Source organism: Nicotiana sylvestris, chromosome 5 (genome assembly GCF_000393655.2).
Source record: "Nicotiana sylvestris chromosome 5, ASM39365v2, whole genome shotgun sequence".
Lineage (NCBI taxonomy): Eukaryota > Viridiplantae > Streptophyta > Magnoliopsida > Solanales > Solanaceae > Nicotiana > Nicotiana sylvestris.
This window is the reverse complement of record NC_091061.1, coordinates 180,048,779-180,061,249: the sequence shown is the minus strand read 5'-3', so window position 1 is coordinate 180,061,249 and position 12,471 is coordinate 180,048,779. Positions and strand designations below refer to the sequence as shown.

At 40.2% G+C, this 12,471-nt stretch overlaps 1 protein-coding gene across 1 annotated transcript; it reads right to left on the bottom strand.

The window, feature by feature from the left end:
• Positions 1-9,576: 9,576 nt before the first annotated feature.
• Positions 9,577-10,170, bottom strand: LOC138869732 (uncharacterized). Its single transcript, XM_070147385.1, has one exon. It carries the CDS (start codon positions 10,168-10,170, stop codon positions 9,577-9,579), a length of 594 nt encoding a protein of 197 aa, XP_070003486.1.
• Between the last annotated feature and the right edge of the window lie 2,301 nt (positions 10,171-12,471).

Sequence of the window (12,471 nt, the reverse complement as noted above, 5' to 3'; positions counted from 1 at the left end):
TTGTATCATTGCCTCAGTCATATCATTGTTGGGATATTCCTTTACCATTGTTCAGTATCTCTCCCATATCTCATGTAATGGTTCGTTGGGCTCCTGTTTGAAAGCTAAGATCTCATCCCTCATAGCTGCCATATGTCCCGGCGAGAAAATCGTTGCAATGAAATTATCCGCCAACTCATCCCAAGTCGTGATGGAATGGTTGGGAAGCCTTCCCTCTAAGTGAGAAAGGGAATAATCTCAACCGAAGTGCATCCTCGGACACATTGGTTTTCTTGCTCCCCCAACAGGTATCCACGAAACCCTTGAGATGTTTGTAAGCATTCTAATGAGGAGAACCTATGAAATACACTCGTTGTTCCCACAAAGTCATCATCACATTTGTAATTTGAAAATTGCCCGCCCAGATCCGGGGTAGGACAATTGCACTAGCATATCCTTGGTTGGGAAACACTCGAAGAGCCACACTAGGAGGTGGCGGGGGAGGGTCTAAAACATTATCATTGGCTTGGCGGCCTCTCCTTTGTCCTTGAGGTACTATAGGAACCCTATCATCAATATTGTCATCTACCTCCTCCCTCGGCGGAAGATCTCCAAGAGGTGCGTTGTTGATGTTTGCTGCCATTTTGTACCTGAGTTGGCGACACACACAAATTAGTAACATAGAAAGAAAGAAAAACAATACACAAAACTATTTAGATAGATAGGCAAAATCGTTAGCTTCCCCGGCAACGTCGCCAAAAAATGATCGGTGCCAACCCTATACCACTACAAAGTGGTAAGAGCAGTCGAAGCAGCTTTTACCCGAGATGGTCGAAATCGAATCCACAGGGAGCTAGAATAGGAAATTGGATTCCTATCTAAACTAGAAATGCGTAGTGCTCTTACACTTCCAATCATAATGGTCGTTTGTTACTTCTACTTTTATGCTAATAAGGCACTAAATTAAACTAAGAATGAATGCTTGTAAGGTTTTCTAAATAGTTAAAGAGGCACTAGGGAAGTGACTTTCTCCTAGGTGAATACTTTACGGGATCTAAAGCCTAAGGAAAAGATGTTATGTTTAGGATTGCGACATAGCCAATGCACGAAACTACTCACTCTATACCTCTCGGCAGCTTGAGTGACTTTGCCCTAATTGACTTTCTCAAGACCAATTGAGTGTCAAATTGTGCAAGCAATATAGGCTCAAGTCGGGTATTACTATCTCTAGGTTTAACCCTTTAATTGGGGCTATCAATCTCTTGATTACACCCAATTCCTTGTTGGACTAATTTTCCTAGACTCAAACTCTCTTTCTCACGAAGAGCCCAAGTCAAAAAGGCACAAATTAGTGTTTGCAACTACTAATTCAACATGAAAAACATAAATCAGTCCAAATACCAACTACCCATAAACATCTAAGCCTTAGAACAAAAGACCCATCAAATACCCATAGTAGGGTTGAGCCACAACCCTAGCTAATAGGTCTAGCTATTCATAATAATGAAAGAAAATAGAGAAATTGATGAAGAATTCCATATGATTTGATTACAAACTAAGATAATGGAGATTCAGTGTTACTCTAGCTACAAATTACTCAAAAATGAACTAAAACGCCGTTCACGTGCTCTAGTCTCTAACAGATTACAAAAGATACCCTAAAAATGTGAAAAGAAAGTATTTATACTAGGTCGAATTTTCTGGACAAAAATACCCCTAACGGAGGTATTGTGGTCCACATAAAATGCACCGCGGACCGTAATGAGGCTTTTTGGCTTGAATAGTCATTTGCTGAATCTGGCCACCGAGGGCCGCATAAAATCCACTGCAGCCGCGATGGCTTCATTGCGATCCGCATAAAATGCTCTGCGGACCGTATTGGCTTCCAACGTCCAAACTATCAACTCTCTGAATCCCGTCTCCGCGGACCGCATAAAATGGATTGCGGCCATAAAGAGGGTACTGCGGTCTGCACAAAATGGATTGCGGTCGCGGTGCTTCAGCTTCCAAAATTTGCACCTCTCTGAATCTCCTCATTGCGGACCGCCCTAAATGGATTGTGGCCGCGGTGGGTCTGTTGCAACTGTGCTTTGACTTGTTCTTAGTACTTGTGCATGTTTCACTCCTTTTGAGCTGGTTTTGACTACTTGTCACCTTTTTGACCAAACCCTGCATACAAGCACAACATGTAAGCTTTTGAGACTATTTGTATATATTTTTAATCAAAACTCAAGTAAAAAGGAGTGTAAAATAAAATAGAATCCCTAGTTATCAACATCCTCATCGGAAATTGAGGGCTCATTCACATCATCCTTCAACTTTGAACTGGGGGTTGAAACTTTCTCTACAAAAGCAGGCTGCTTCTTTTTTTGGGACCTTCTCACCAAGGAACCAGGTTTCTATGATGTTTCCTCTTCCACTTCTACCACAGAGACTTCTTTGTCACACACAACAACATTGTTTTTTACCAGTCTCCTTTTCTTTTGACTACTCATTCTGCTCTTTTAAAGGGCAGAATCATAAGCTACCTTCGCCAGTAATCTGGTAGTTGGGCGCTTAGTAGAAGACTCAGGGGTGATCATTTCCATTCTCTTGACTAAGAAATCTTCCTCTTTGCTAGACCTTGTCTCAGGCTCTAGGATGTCCAAGGGATCAACAGCAAATGCAGGAATAGAACTGGCCTGGGTGTGAGAGCCCTGACCAGTTTCCTCCGGAGAGGGGTCAGGTTCCTCACGAGAGGGCCCAGTAGTTTCTGCTAGTGTAGAGCCTTCAACAACCACCATGGCTCCTTCTTCCCTTATACCCTATGTCTTGTTCCTTTGAGACATGGAAGCACCAAAAATTACCTCATGTAAGATTCCATCAGCAGATACCACAAATATGGTCGCGATATTTTCTTTCTCAATAGGCTCCATAACCACTACATAATCTGAACCAACAATGGCATAGACCTCTGCAACCTCAGGACTTTTACTTTGTTCTCTACTTTTCCCTTGATCAACGGGAAGTTCAGAGGATAGAGAAGAGGGATCAACAATTTTAGGGGTTTCTGATAAAGTCGGCATAGAACTAGAGGGAGACGAGAAGACTGGGTTAGGAGTGATTTCAGTGATGAGAAAAGGAATGGTTACAGAGGACTCAGTGGGGACAGAGGACTCACTAGGTTTTTCAGTGTTAGAGACGACTGAGGTAGGAATTTCTGGGTTTGTGTTAGCCATTGAGAAGATAGAGAAAGAATTCTTTAGAGAGGTTCTAATGAAGGATTGTGGTCTGTGAGGAAGGGAGAGGGTTTTAATGAAAGAGGATAATTATAAGGAGAGAGATTCTGAAATGGCAGTTGTGCCTAGAGAGTTACAACATTTCAAAGGGAGATGGAATGATTTGAAGTGAAAAGACGTGACAGCAGGGTCTGAAAAGGTGGATGATATGGCAGTTGATATTTGTACCTTTTCAAGACATGTATTAGAGAATGCACAGAACTACTAACCTTTGGTACAAGAACCATGTTCTTGACTTGTTATTTGAAAATATCAATCCTCGTTTATCATCCATGCACTGCATCTATAGCTTCTACACTTATCATACATGTTTACTTGCAACGATATTGAAGTGAGTTAGACTTGGCCAGAAAACACTTTAGTTAGTTTTACCTGAAGGTGATTTTCATAGCCAATTGATGAGGAATCAGGTGCTAAATTGGGCTTCAAAAGCCCCAGCTTCACCCTATTTCTTTCAAAATGTTCCCTACTCAATGCTTTGGTGAATATATCTATAATTTGGTTTTCTGTGCTGCAGAACTTCATACAGATCAGCCCTTTCTCCATATTGTCCCTCAAAAAATGATATCTCACATCAATGTGCTTGCTCCTTTTGTGTTGAACTGGATTCTTGGCCATGTTGAGTGCGCTGGTATTATCACATTGAAGAGGCACACACTCAGCAAATACCCCGAAATCCTCCAGTTACTGCTTAATCTATAGGAGTTGAGAACATTAGGATGTTGCAGCTACATATTCTGCTTCAGCTGTTGAAAGAGCCATTGAGTTTTGCTTCCTACCCAAGATATAAGATATGATCCTAGAAAGTGATCCATTCCATAGGTGCTTTTCCTGTCCACAAGATAACCTACACAGTCAGCATCGGTATACCCAACGAGATTAAAACTGTCACCTGATGGATAATACAGGACCAGGTCCTGTGTTCCCTTAAGGTATCTCAAAATTATTTTGGCAGCCTTCAAATGATATTCCTTGGTATTTGATTGAAACCTTGCACATAACCCTACACTGAAGACAATATCATGTCTGCTGGCAGTGAGATAGATAAGAGACCCAATAATGCCTCTTTACATAGTTTGATTCACAAGAGATCCAATTTTATCCATGTCCAGTCGAGTAGCCATAGCAATGGGAGTGTCTATCACCTTTGATGCTTCCATATCAAACCTCTTCAAGAGCTCCCTGATATATTTCTGCTGACAGATGAATGTACCCTTTGTGGACTGCTTCACTTAAAGCCCCAAGAAGAAATTCAGTTCACCCATCATGCTCATTTTCAAACTCACTTCCCATGAGCTTTGCAAATTCTTCACAGAGAGAGTCAATTGTTGCCCCAAAAATGATGTCATCAACATAGACCTGAACAATGAGCAGGTTCCTTCCTCGTTTGTTTAGGATGGTGTTATCAATTTTCCCTCTTTTAAAGCCATTTTCTAAGAGGAATCTTGACAGCCTTTCATACCAAGCTCGAGGAGCCTGCTTCAACACATATTCAGGGTGTTCATGACATTCAAACCCTGGAGGTTGCTTCACATAGAATTCTTCCTTAAGAAGTCCATTCAGAAATGCACTTTGGACATCTATTTGGAACAAGGTGAATTCCATATGAGATGCAAAAGCGATTAGGATTCTAATAGCTTCCCTGCGAGCGACTGGAGCAAATGTTTCATCATAATCAATCCCTTGTTTCTTGTAGTGTTTCCATGTTCATCAAGCTTGTTCCTGAACAACCACCTGGTTCCTATAATTTTTTGATCTGAGGGTCTAGGTACCAGGTTCCAGACATTGTTCCTTTCAAACTGATGCAGCTTATCTTGCATGGTTGTGATCCAATCGGCATCTTTCAGGGCTTCTTTGATATTTTTGGGTTCTATTTGGGAAAGGAAGGCTGAGAAGGCAAGTAAATTTCTGGCTTTAGACCTGGTTTGTACTCCAGAATCTATGGGAGTAATTATGTTGTCAAGAGGATGAGAACTTTTGTGTTTCCAATTAGACAATTGAGGTTCATTTGTAGAGGATGAGGGTATATTTAACTGGTTCTCTTGTGTTCTTCTCTCAGGTACTAGTGGAGTACCCTGGATTGCATCTACCACTCTTTCTTCAGCTTCAGTGATTGTAATTGAGGTATCTGGTTCCATTGAAGAAGAATCAGCATTGATTTCACTCGGGTCTTTCACTTGGCTCATCATATCTGCCTTTCCATTTGTCATGTCAATGACTTTACTAGGGACTAGTAAGGGTTCTCCATCTTTATCCTTTTCAGCACTCTTCTCATAGGAGGGATGTGACTCATCAAAAATAACATGAACACTTTCCTCAACACATTGAGTCCGCTTGTTATATATCTTGTAAGCTTTACTTTGAGAAGAATAACCCAGAAATATTCCTTCATCACTCTTGGCATCGAATTTACCAAGTTTATCTTTTCCATTATTGAGAACATAACATTTTCACCCAAATATTTTATCGGGTCCAACCCTACACTACTACAAAGTGGCAAGAGCGATCGATGCAGCTTTTACCCGAAATGGTCGGGATTGAATCCACAGGGAGCTTGATTGATTGGGAATTAGATTCCTATCTAAACTAGAAATGTGTAGTTCTCTTAATTACACTTCCAATCATAATTGTTCGTTTGTTACGTCTAATTTTATACTATTGAGATGCTAAATTAAACTAGGAGTAAATGCTTGTAAGGTTTTCTAAATAGTTAAAGAGGCACTAGGGAAGTGACTTTCTCCTAGGTGAATACTTGACGGGATCTAAAGCCTAAGGAAAAGATGTTATGTTTAGGATTGAGACATAGCCAATGCACGGAACTACTCACTCTATACCTCTCGGTAGCTTGAGTGACTTTGCCCTAATTGACTTTTTCAAGACCAATTGGGTGTCAAAATTGTGCAAGAAATATAGGCTCAAGTTGGGTATTACTATATCTAGGTTTAACCCTTTAATTGGGGCTATCAATCACTTGAATACACCCCAATTCCTTGTTGGACTAATTTTCCTAGACTCAAACTCTCTTTCTCACGAAGAGCCCAAGTCAAAAAGGCACAAATTAGTGTTTGCAACTACTAATTCAATCTGGAAAACACAAATCAGTCCAAATACCAACTACCCATAAACATCTAAGCCTTAGAACAAAAGACCCATCAAATACCCACACTGGGGTTGAGCCACAACCCTAGCTAATAGGTCTAGCTACTCATAATAATGGAAGAAACTGATAAATAGATGAAGAATAACCCATATAATTTGATTACAAACTAAGAAATTGAAGATTCGGTGTTAAACTAGTTACAAATTACTCAAAATGGAACAAAACCGCCGTTCACGTGCTCTGGACTCTAACAGATGCCCTAGAAATGTGAAAAGAAAGTATTTATACTAGGCAGAATATTTTGAACAAAAATACCCCTAACGGAGGTACTGCTGACCGCAAAAAATGCACTGCGGCTGCGATGAGGCTTTTTGGCTTGACTTTTCACTCTATGAATCTGGCCACCACGGTCCGCACAAAATGCTCCGCGGACCGCGCTGGCTTCAATCGTCCAAACTCCCAACTCTTTGAATCCCCTCTCCACGGACCGCATAAAATGGATTGCTGCCGCAAGAAATCCTCCGCAGATCGCACTGCTTTAAGCTCCAAAAGTACCCCGCTCTGAACTCATCCACTGTGGATCGTACTAATTTATCTGCGGCTGCGGTGAGTAGTTTGCAGCTGCAGTGGATTTTATGCTGCAGTAGTGCCTTGACTTATTCTTGGTACTTGTGCATGTTTTACTCCTTTTTGAGCTGGTTCAGCCTAGAAGTTCTTTGCGATCCCACTATCAATCAACATTGTTCTTGCCATTTCTTCATCAGTTCTATTCTTTCTTTCTACTACTCCATTTTGTTGGGGGGGGGGTTTCTTGGAGCTAAGAAGTTGTGAGTAATGCCATTTTCATTACAGAACTCATCAAATTTGGCATTGTCAAATTTTGTTCCATGATCTGATCTGATACATGCGACTCTAGACTCCATCTTCACCTGGATTTTCTTCACAAAGGCCACAAACACCTCAAAGGTTTCATCTTTAGTTCTAAGAAACAAAGTCCATGTGAATCTGGAGTAGTCATCCACTATCACAAAGATGTATCTTTTTCCTCCCCTGCTTTGCACTCTCATAGGCCCACATAAATCCATATGCATAAGATCGAGTGGCTTTGAGGTGCTTACATCCTTTCTAGACTTAAAAGAGGACTTCACATGCTTTCCTCTAGCACAAACATCACAAACTTTCTGTACCTTAAACTTTGACATAGGCAGACCATGGACCAGGTCCTTCTGAATTAGTTTGTTCAAAAGAGAGAAAATTGCGTGCCCCAATCTTCTGTGCTAGAGTTCAGCATCATCATCAACAACCTTCAGACAACTCAGATCACCACTTTGTAAGGACTCAAAATCAGCAACATAGATGTTCTTGTATCTTTTGGCCACAAGTACCACTTCTCCAGTTACCAGATTAGTAACTGTACATATCTTGGACAAGAACTCCACCTTGTTTCCTTTATCACAGATCTGAGAGATACTCAAGAGACTGTACTTCAGACCATTTACATAGTACACATTTTCAATAGAGTAAGTTAGTGATTTCCTGACTTTTCCAACTCCAAGAATGTACCCCTTTTTTTATTGCCAAAGGATACACTCCCTTCTTGCAGGGCTTTTAGTGAAAGGAAGTCCATGGTGTTCACAGTCATGTGCTTTGAACATCCACTATCCATGAACCATTGTTGAATTCTTCCTTTCATTGTTCCCTACACAAGGAGACCAAGAGTTAGTTTTAGGAACCCAAACAAGTTTGGGTCCCTTGTAGTAGGCAAGATGATGAATAAGAGCTCTCTTAGTCTATGCAAGTAATATGCGTTTTTTGTGGGTGGAACCTGGTCCCTTTTTAGTAGTTACATTTTCAGCAAACACTTTTTTTTTCTGAATGGATTGGACCCTGGCTTAACAATTTTCCTTGAAATGCCCATTGTTCCCACAGTGGGTACACAACCAGTTATCTGGTATAGTCACATACTTGCTATGGGGGTTGTAAGGGGTCTTCTCCCTTTGGAACCCTATCCCTTGCCTGTTTTTACCATTATTAACGTACATGGCAGTGATTGCTTCTGAGGACCAGGTCCACTTTAGGGACTTTTCAAGATCATTTTTTTACTCTTTTCAATTCAGTTTGGAGATGCTTGTTTTTCTCAGTTTCATCACACAGCCTCGTTCTCACAACTTTCAACTCGTTTTCAAGACTAATGTGTTCCTCACAGGCTACCTCTTTTCCTTTTCCAGTATTTCCTGATTTAGATTCAGTTCCTAGTCCCTTTATTGTTTCCCTCAGGTCTGTAACTACTGCCAAGAGATCATCTCTTTCTTCCTCAATCTCAGTCACTCTTTTCACTAAGGCTTCCTTTTCTTTACTGAAGTTCTCAATGGTTTCCTTATGATTAACAACTACAACCACTAAGTCATCTCTTTCATTCTCTATATTGTCAATTTTTTTGGTTAAGACATTTTTTTTCTTTCTCTAGTTCACAGATGGTTTCCTTCAGATTAACTACACATACTACCAGATCATCTCTGGTTTGTTCAGCTTCCCCTAGTTCTAAAGTCAAGGCATCCTTATCCTCCACAAGACTATGATAGGCATCAATCAGAACATTAGCTAAAGACATAAGTTTCTTAGGAGATTAGGATATCAGATTTCTCTAAACATCCCTAAAATTTACCTCATTGTTGTCATCGTCTTCAGCATCATCTGATTGGGCCATCAAAGCAAAAGTTGAATCATATTCTTTTTCCTCGCTTTCAACTGCCATCATGGAGCTGTTACCAGCATCAACTTCTTCTTCAGACTCACTGGAGGAGTCTCCCCATGCTGCAAGATCCTGTTTCACCATATTGTCAACATAATTCTTCCTTTTGAAGTCCTTGTCAGGAACCGTGTTCCTCTTAGCTGCTTTCTCAGGATTGTACTTGGGGAATTCTTGCTTCAGGAGAGGACAGTCTTTGATGAAGTGCCCATGCCTTCCACACTTATGGCAGATATCATAGTTCTTTGATTTGCTAGAGCTGCCCCTTTTCAACATTCCTTCATTTCTTCTGACCATCTTCTGAAATCTTTTGGTTAGGTAAGCCATGTCACTATCTTCCTCACTTGAGTCATTGCTGTCAGCTTTGAGAACCAGGTTTTTTCTTTTTTTGGTTCTCTTCTTTCACTGGCTATCTTCCTCTTCATCTCGTAGGTCTTTAGATTTCCAATCAGCTCATCTATGGTCAGCTTCTACAGGTCCTTTGCTTCAGTAATAGCATTCACCTTGCTTTTCCAAGAACTAGGTAGGGTGCTGAGAGTTTTCCTCACTAGCTTGTTTCTAGGAATGGTTTCACCAAGTGAGTGTAACTCATTTATGATGGAGGTGAATCTTGTGTGCATATCTTGAAGAGATTCATCGTCCTTCATCCTAAAGAGTTCATACTCGGTAATGAGCATATTAACCTTAGATTTTTTTACTTGAGTGGTTCCATGAGCCATTTGCAAAGCTTCCCATATCTCCTTAGCAGTATCACACGCAGAGATTCTATTGTACTCATCAGGTCCTATTCCACATACCAAAATCTTCTTTGGACAAAAATTCTTCTCCACAACTTTCCTGTCTACGTCGAAGTATTCTTTTCTGGTTTTTGGCATTGAGAATAGAAGTTCTTCAAGTACCTTTGTTGGGACGTAAGGACCATCACATATGACATCCCATAACTCAGAATCCTCAGCCATAATAAAATCATGCATTCTTGTCTTCCACCATTCATAGTATTGTCCATTGAACCTGGGTAGTCTGTATGTAGATTGACCTTTTTCAAAATTTGATGGAGCAGCCATACGGATCCTTCCTAGGTGTTAGCGTGATAGGAGGAACCTGTTCTATACCAATTGTTAGATTATACGAGTCCACCAAACGATAGAGTACCTGGTCCTCTATGTGTTTTTACTGAGAATGCTAGTGAAGCAGTAAGTAAATGAGACACAGGATTTTTACGTGGAAATCCCACACAAGGGGACAAAAACTACGACCTACACTTGTAGGCTTTCAACTTCACTAACTTGTAAACACTCTATTACAAGCCACTTTGTAATGACTTTATTACAAAAACTTTAACTTAACTAACTTGTGATACTCTTACCACAAGCCACTTTGTAACTCACTAGTTACAAAGACTTCAACTTATGACTAACTCTAGTCACAACACACACTTAGAAAGTTTATGGTTTTACAAAGGGTTTCCTAAGCAACGCTTCTAACTAAGCAATTTAGGAATTTCAATAAGAACAATCACAAAGTTACAACTCAACTAAGGACAACACAAATACTAGATTTAGGAACTTGTCCATAGTAGTATTTAACTTTGTTCTTCAAGCTCTTGAGAATTAAGTTCACTGTTTTGCAGAAGGCTTGAATACTTGAAGTGAATTCTCAAGTGTTCAAGTGATGTTTTGATATAATCTTCTTGTTAATACACCTTGATGACATCACTTGAATGATGTAAGCACTTTAATTAGTCAAAGGACAAGTGACCGCTGGAAGCAGTACAATGCAAAAATAGTACAGGCAGTCACGTCGCTTTCCAGCTATATCCAACTGACTTCGTACGACTATGAGGAACCACAAGGGTATCAGGTGCTTGTTTGGTTCTCCATCTTCTAAAGCTATAACAGTTCACATTTAGCTGGAATCCGTTGATTTGTAATGTAGCTCATATGTGCCAGGTTCCCTATCTGGTTTTTGACAGTAAGTTTGTTAGATCATCAAAACATAAAGCAAAGACATTGAAAACCCATAAAAAATGAAGCAAAGTCTCAGAATTCTGAGTAACAGGCTGCAGATGTCTCATTTGCGACATAGCAAACCCCGCAAATGCGAAGAACTCATTGAAAATGCGAAGATTGAAATTCTATGCTGCCTTCTCAAATGCGACAAAAAAGGTTGCAAATGCGAACATTAGACCTTCGCAAAAGCGACCAGTTGGTCCCAAATGCGAACAAACTCAACTTAGGCCTTTATCGCAAATGCGATACTGAGTCCACAAATGCGAACTCGACAGGCCTCGCAAAAACGGCAAATTCCTCGCAAATGCGAGTCCTTGAGAGGCTGCTTCGCAATTGCGATAGTCACATTTGAGACAAAAACATCGCAAATGCGATGATACTAGTACTAGCAATCAAAGTTTATGAAAAATCATTCTGAAACCAATCCAAAACTCACCCGAGTCCCCGAGGCTCCAAACCAACCATGCACCTAGGTCCAGAAATATAACACAAATTCTCTCATGCGATCAAATCATCAAAATAACCGCTAAAACCATGAATCAGATGCCAAAACGCATGAAGATCAAACTAAACTTCAAGAACTTCTAGAATCGCAACTGAACGTCTGAATCATATCAAATCAACTCCAAATGGAACCAAATTTGCAGACAAGTTCCATATGATAAAGCGAACCTACTCAAAGCTTTAAATCATGCATAACAACCTCAAAACGATGAATTTCTCCTCAAGTCAAAATCAATGAACTTTGAAACTTCAGCTTCTACAACCGATGCCAAACCCTATTAAATCATGTCCAATTGACCTCAAATTTTGCGCACAAGTTGTATTTTCTATTACGGACCTACTCCAACTTCCGAAATTAAAATCTGACCCCAATATCAAAAAGTCCACTCTCGATCAAATTTTCTAAAAATCTAACTTTCGCCAATTCAAGACTAATTCGATTGCGGACCTCCAAATTACAATCCGGACGTGCCCCTAAGTCTAAAATTACCCAATGGAGCTAACAGAACTAATGTAACTCCATTTCGAGGTCAAATGCTAAAAAGTTAAAATTGGTCAACTCTTTCAACTTAGAGCTTAAATCTTGAAGTTCATTCTTCCAAATCGATTCCGGATAACTTGAAAAACCAATACCGACGATTTACGCAAGTCATAACACATCGTGTGGAGATACTTGAGACCTCTAAATACTGAGCAAAGTGCAGATACTCAAAATGATCAGTCAGGTCGTTACAAATAATAACTTACAACTTGTTTACACATCCAACGTCTACGCCCCATCTGCACCCCAGATTAAAATTTGACCAACATGGCTCCAAAATCGCACATTATCCACAGTAACACCTTGGTATA

What these genes read in the sequence shown, in the direction of transcription:
- LOC138869732 (XM_070147385.1), bottom strand. Translation starts at nt 10,170, where the DNA reads ATGGCTGCTCCATCAAATTTTGAAAAAGGTCAATCTACATACAGACTA.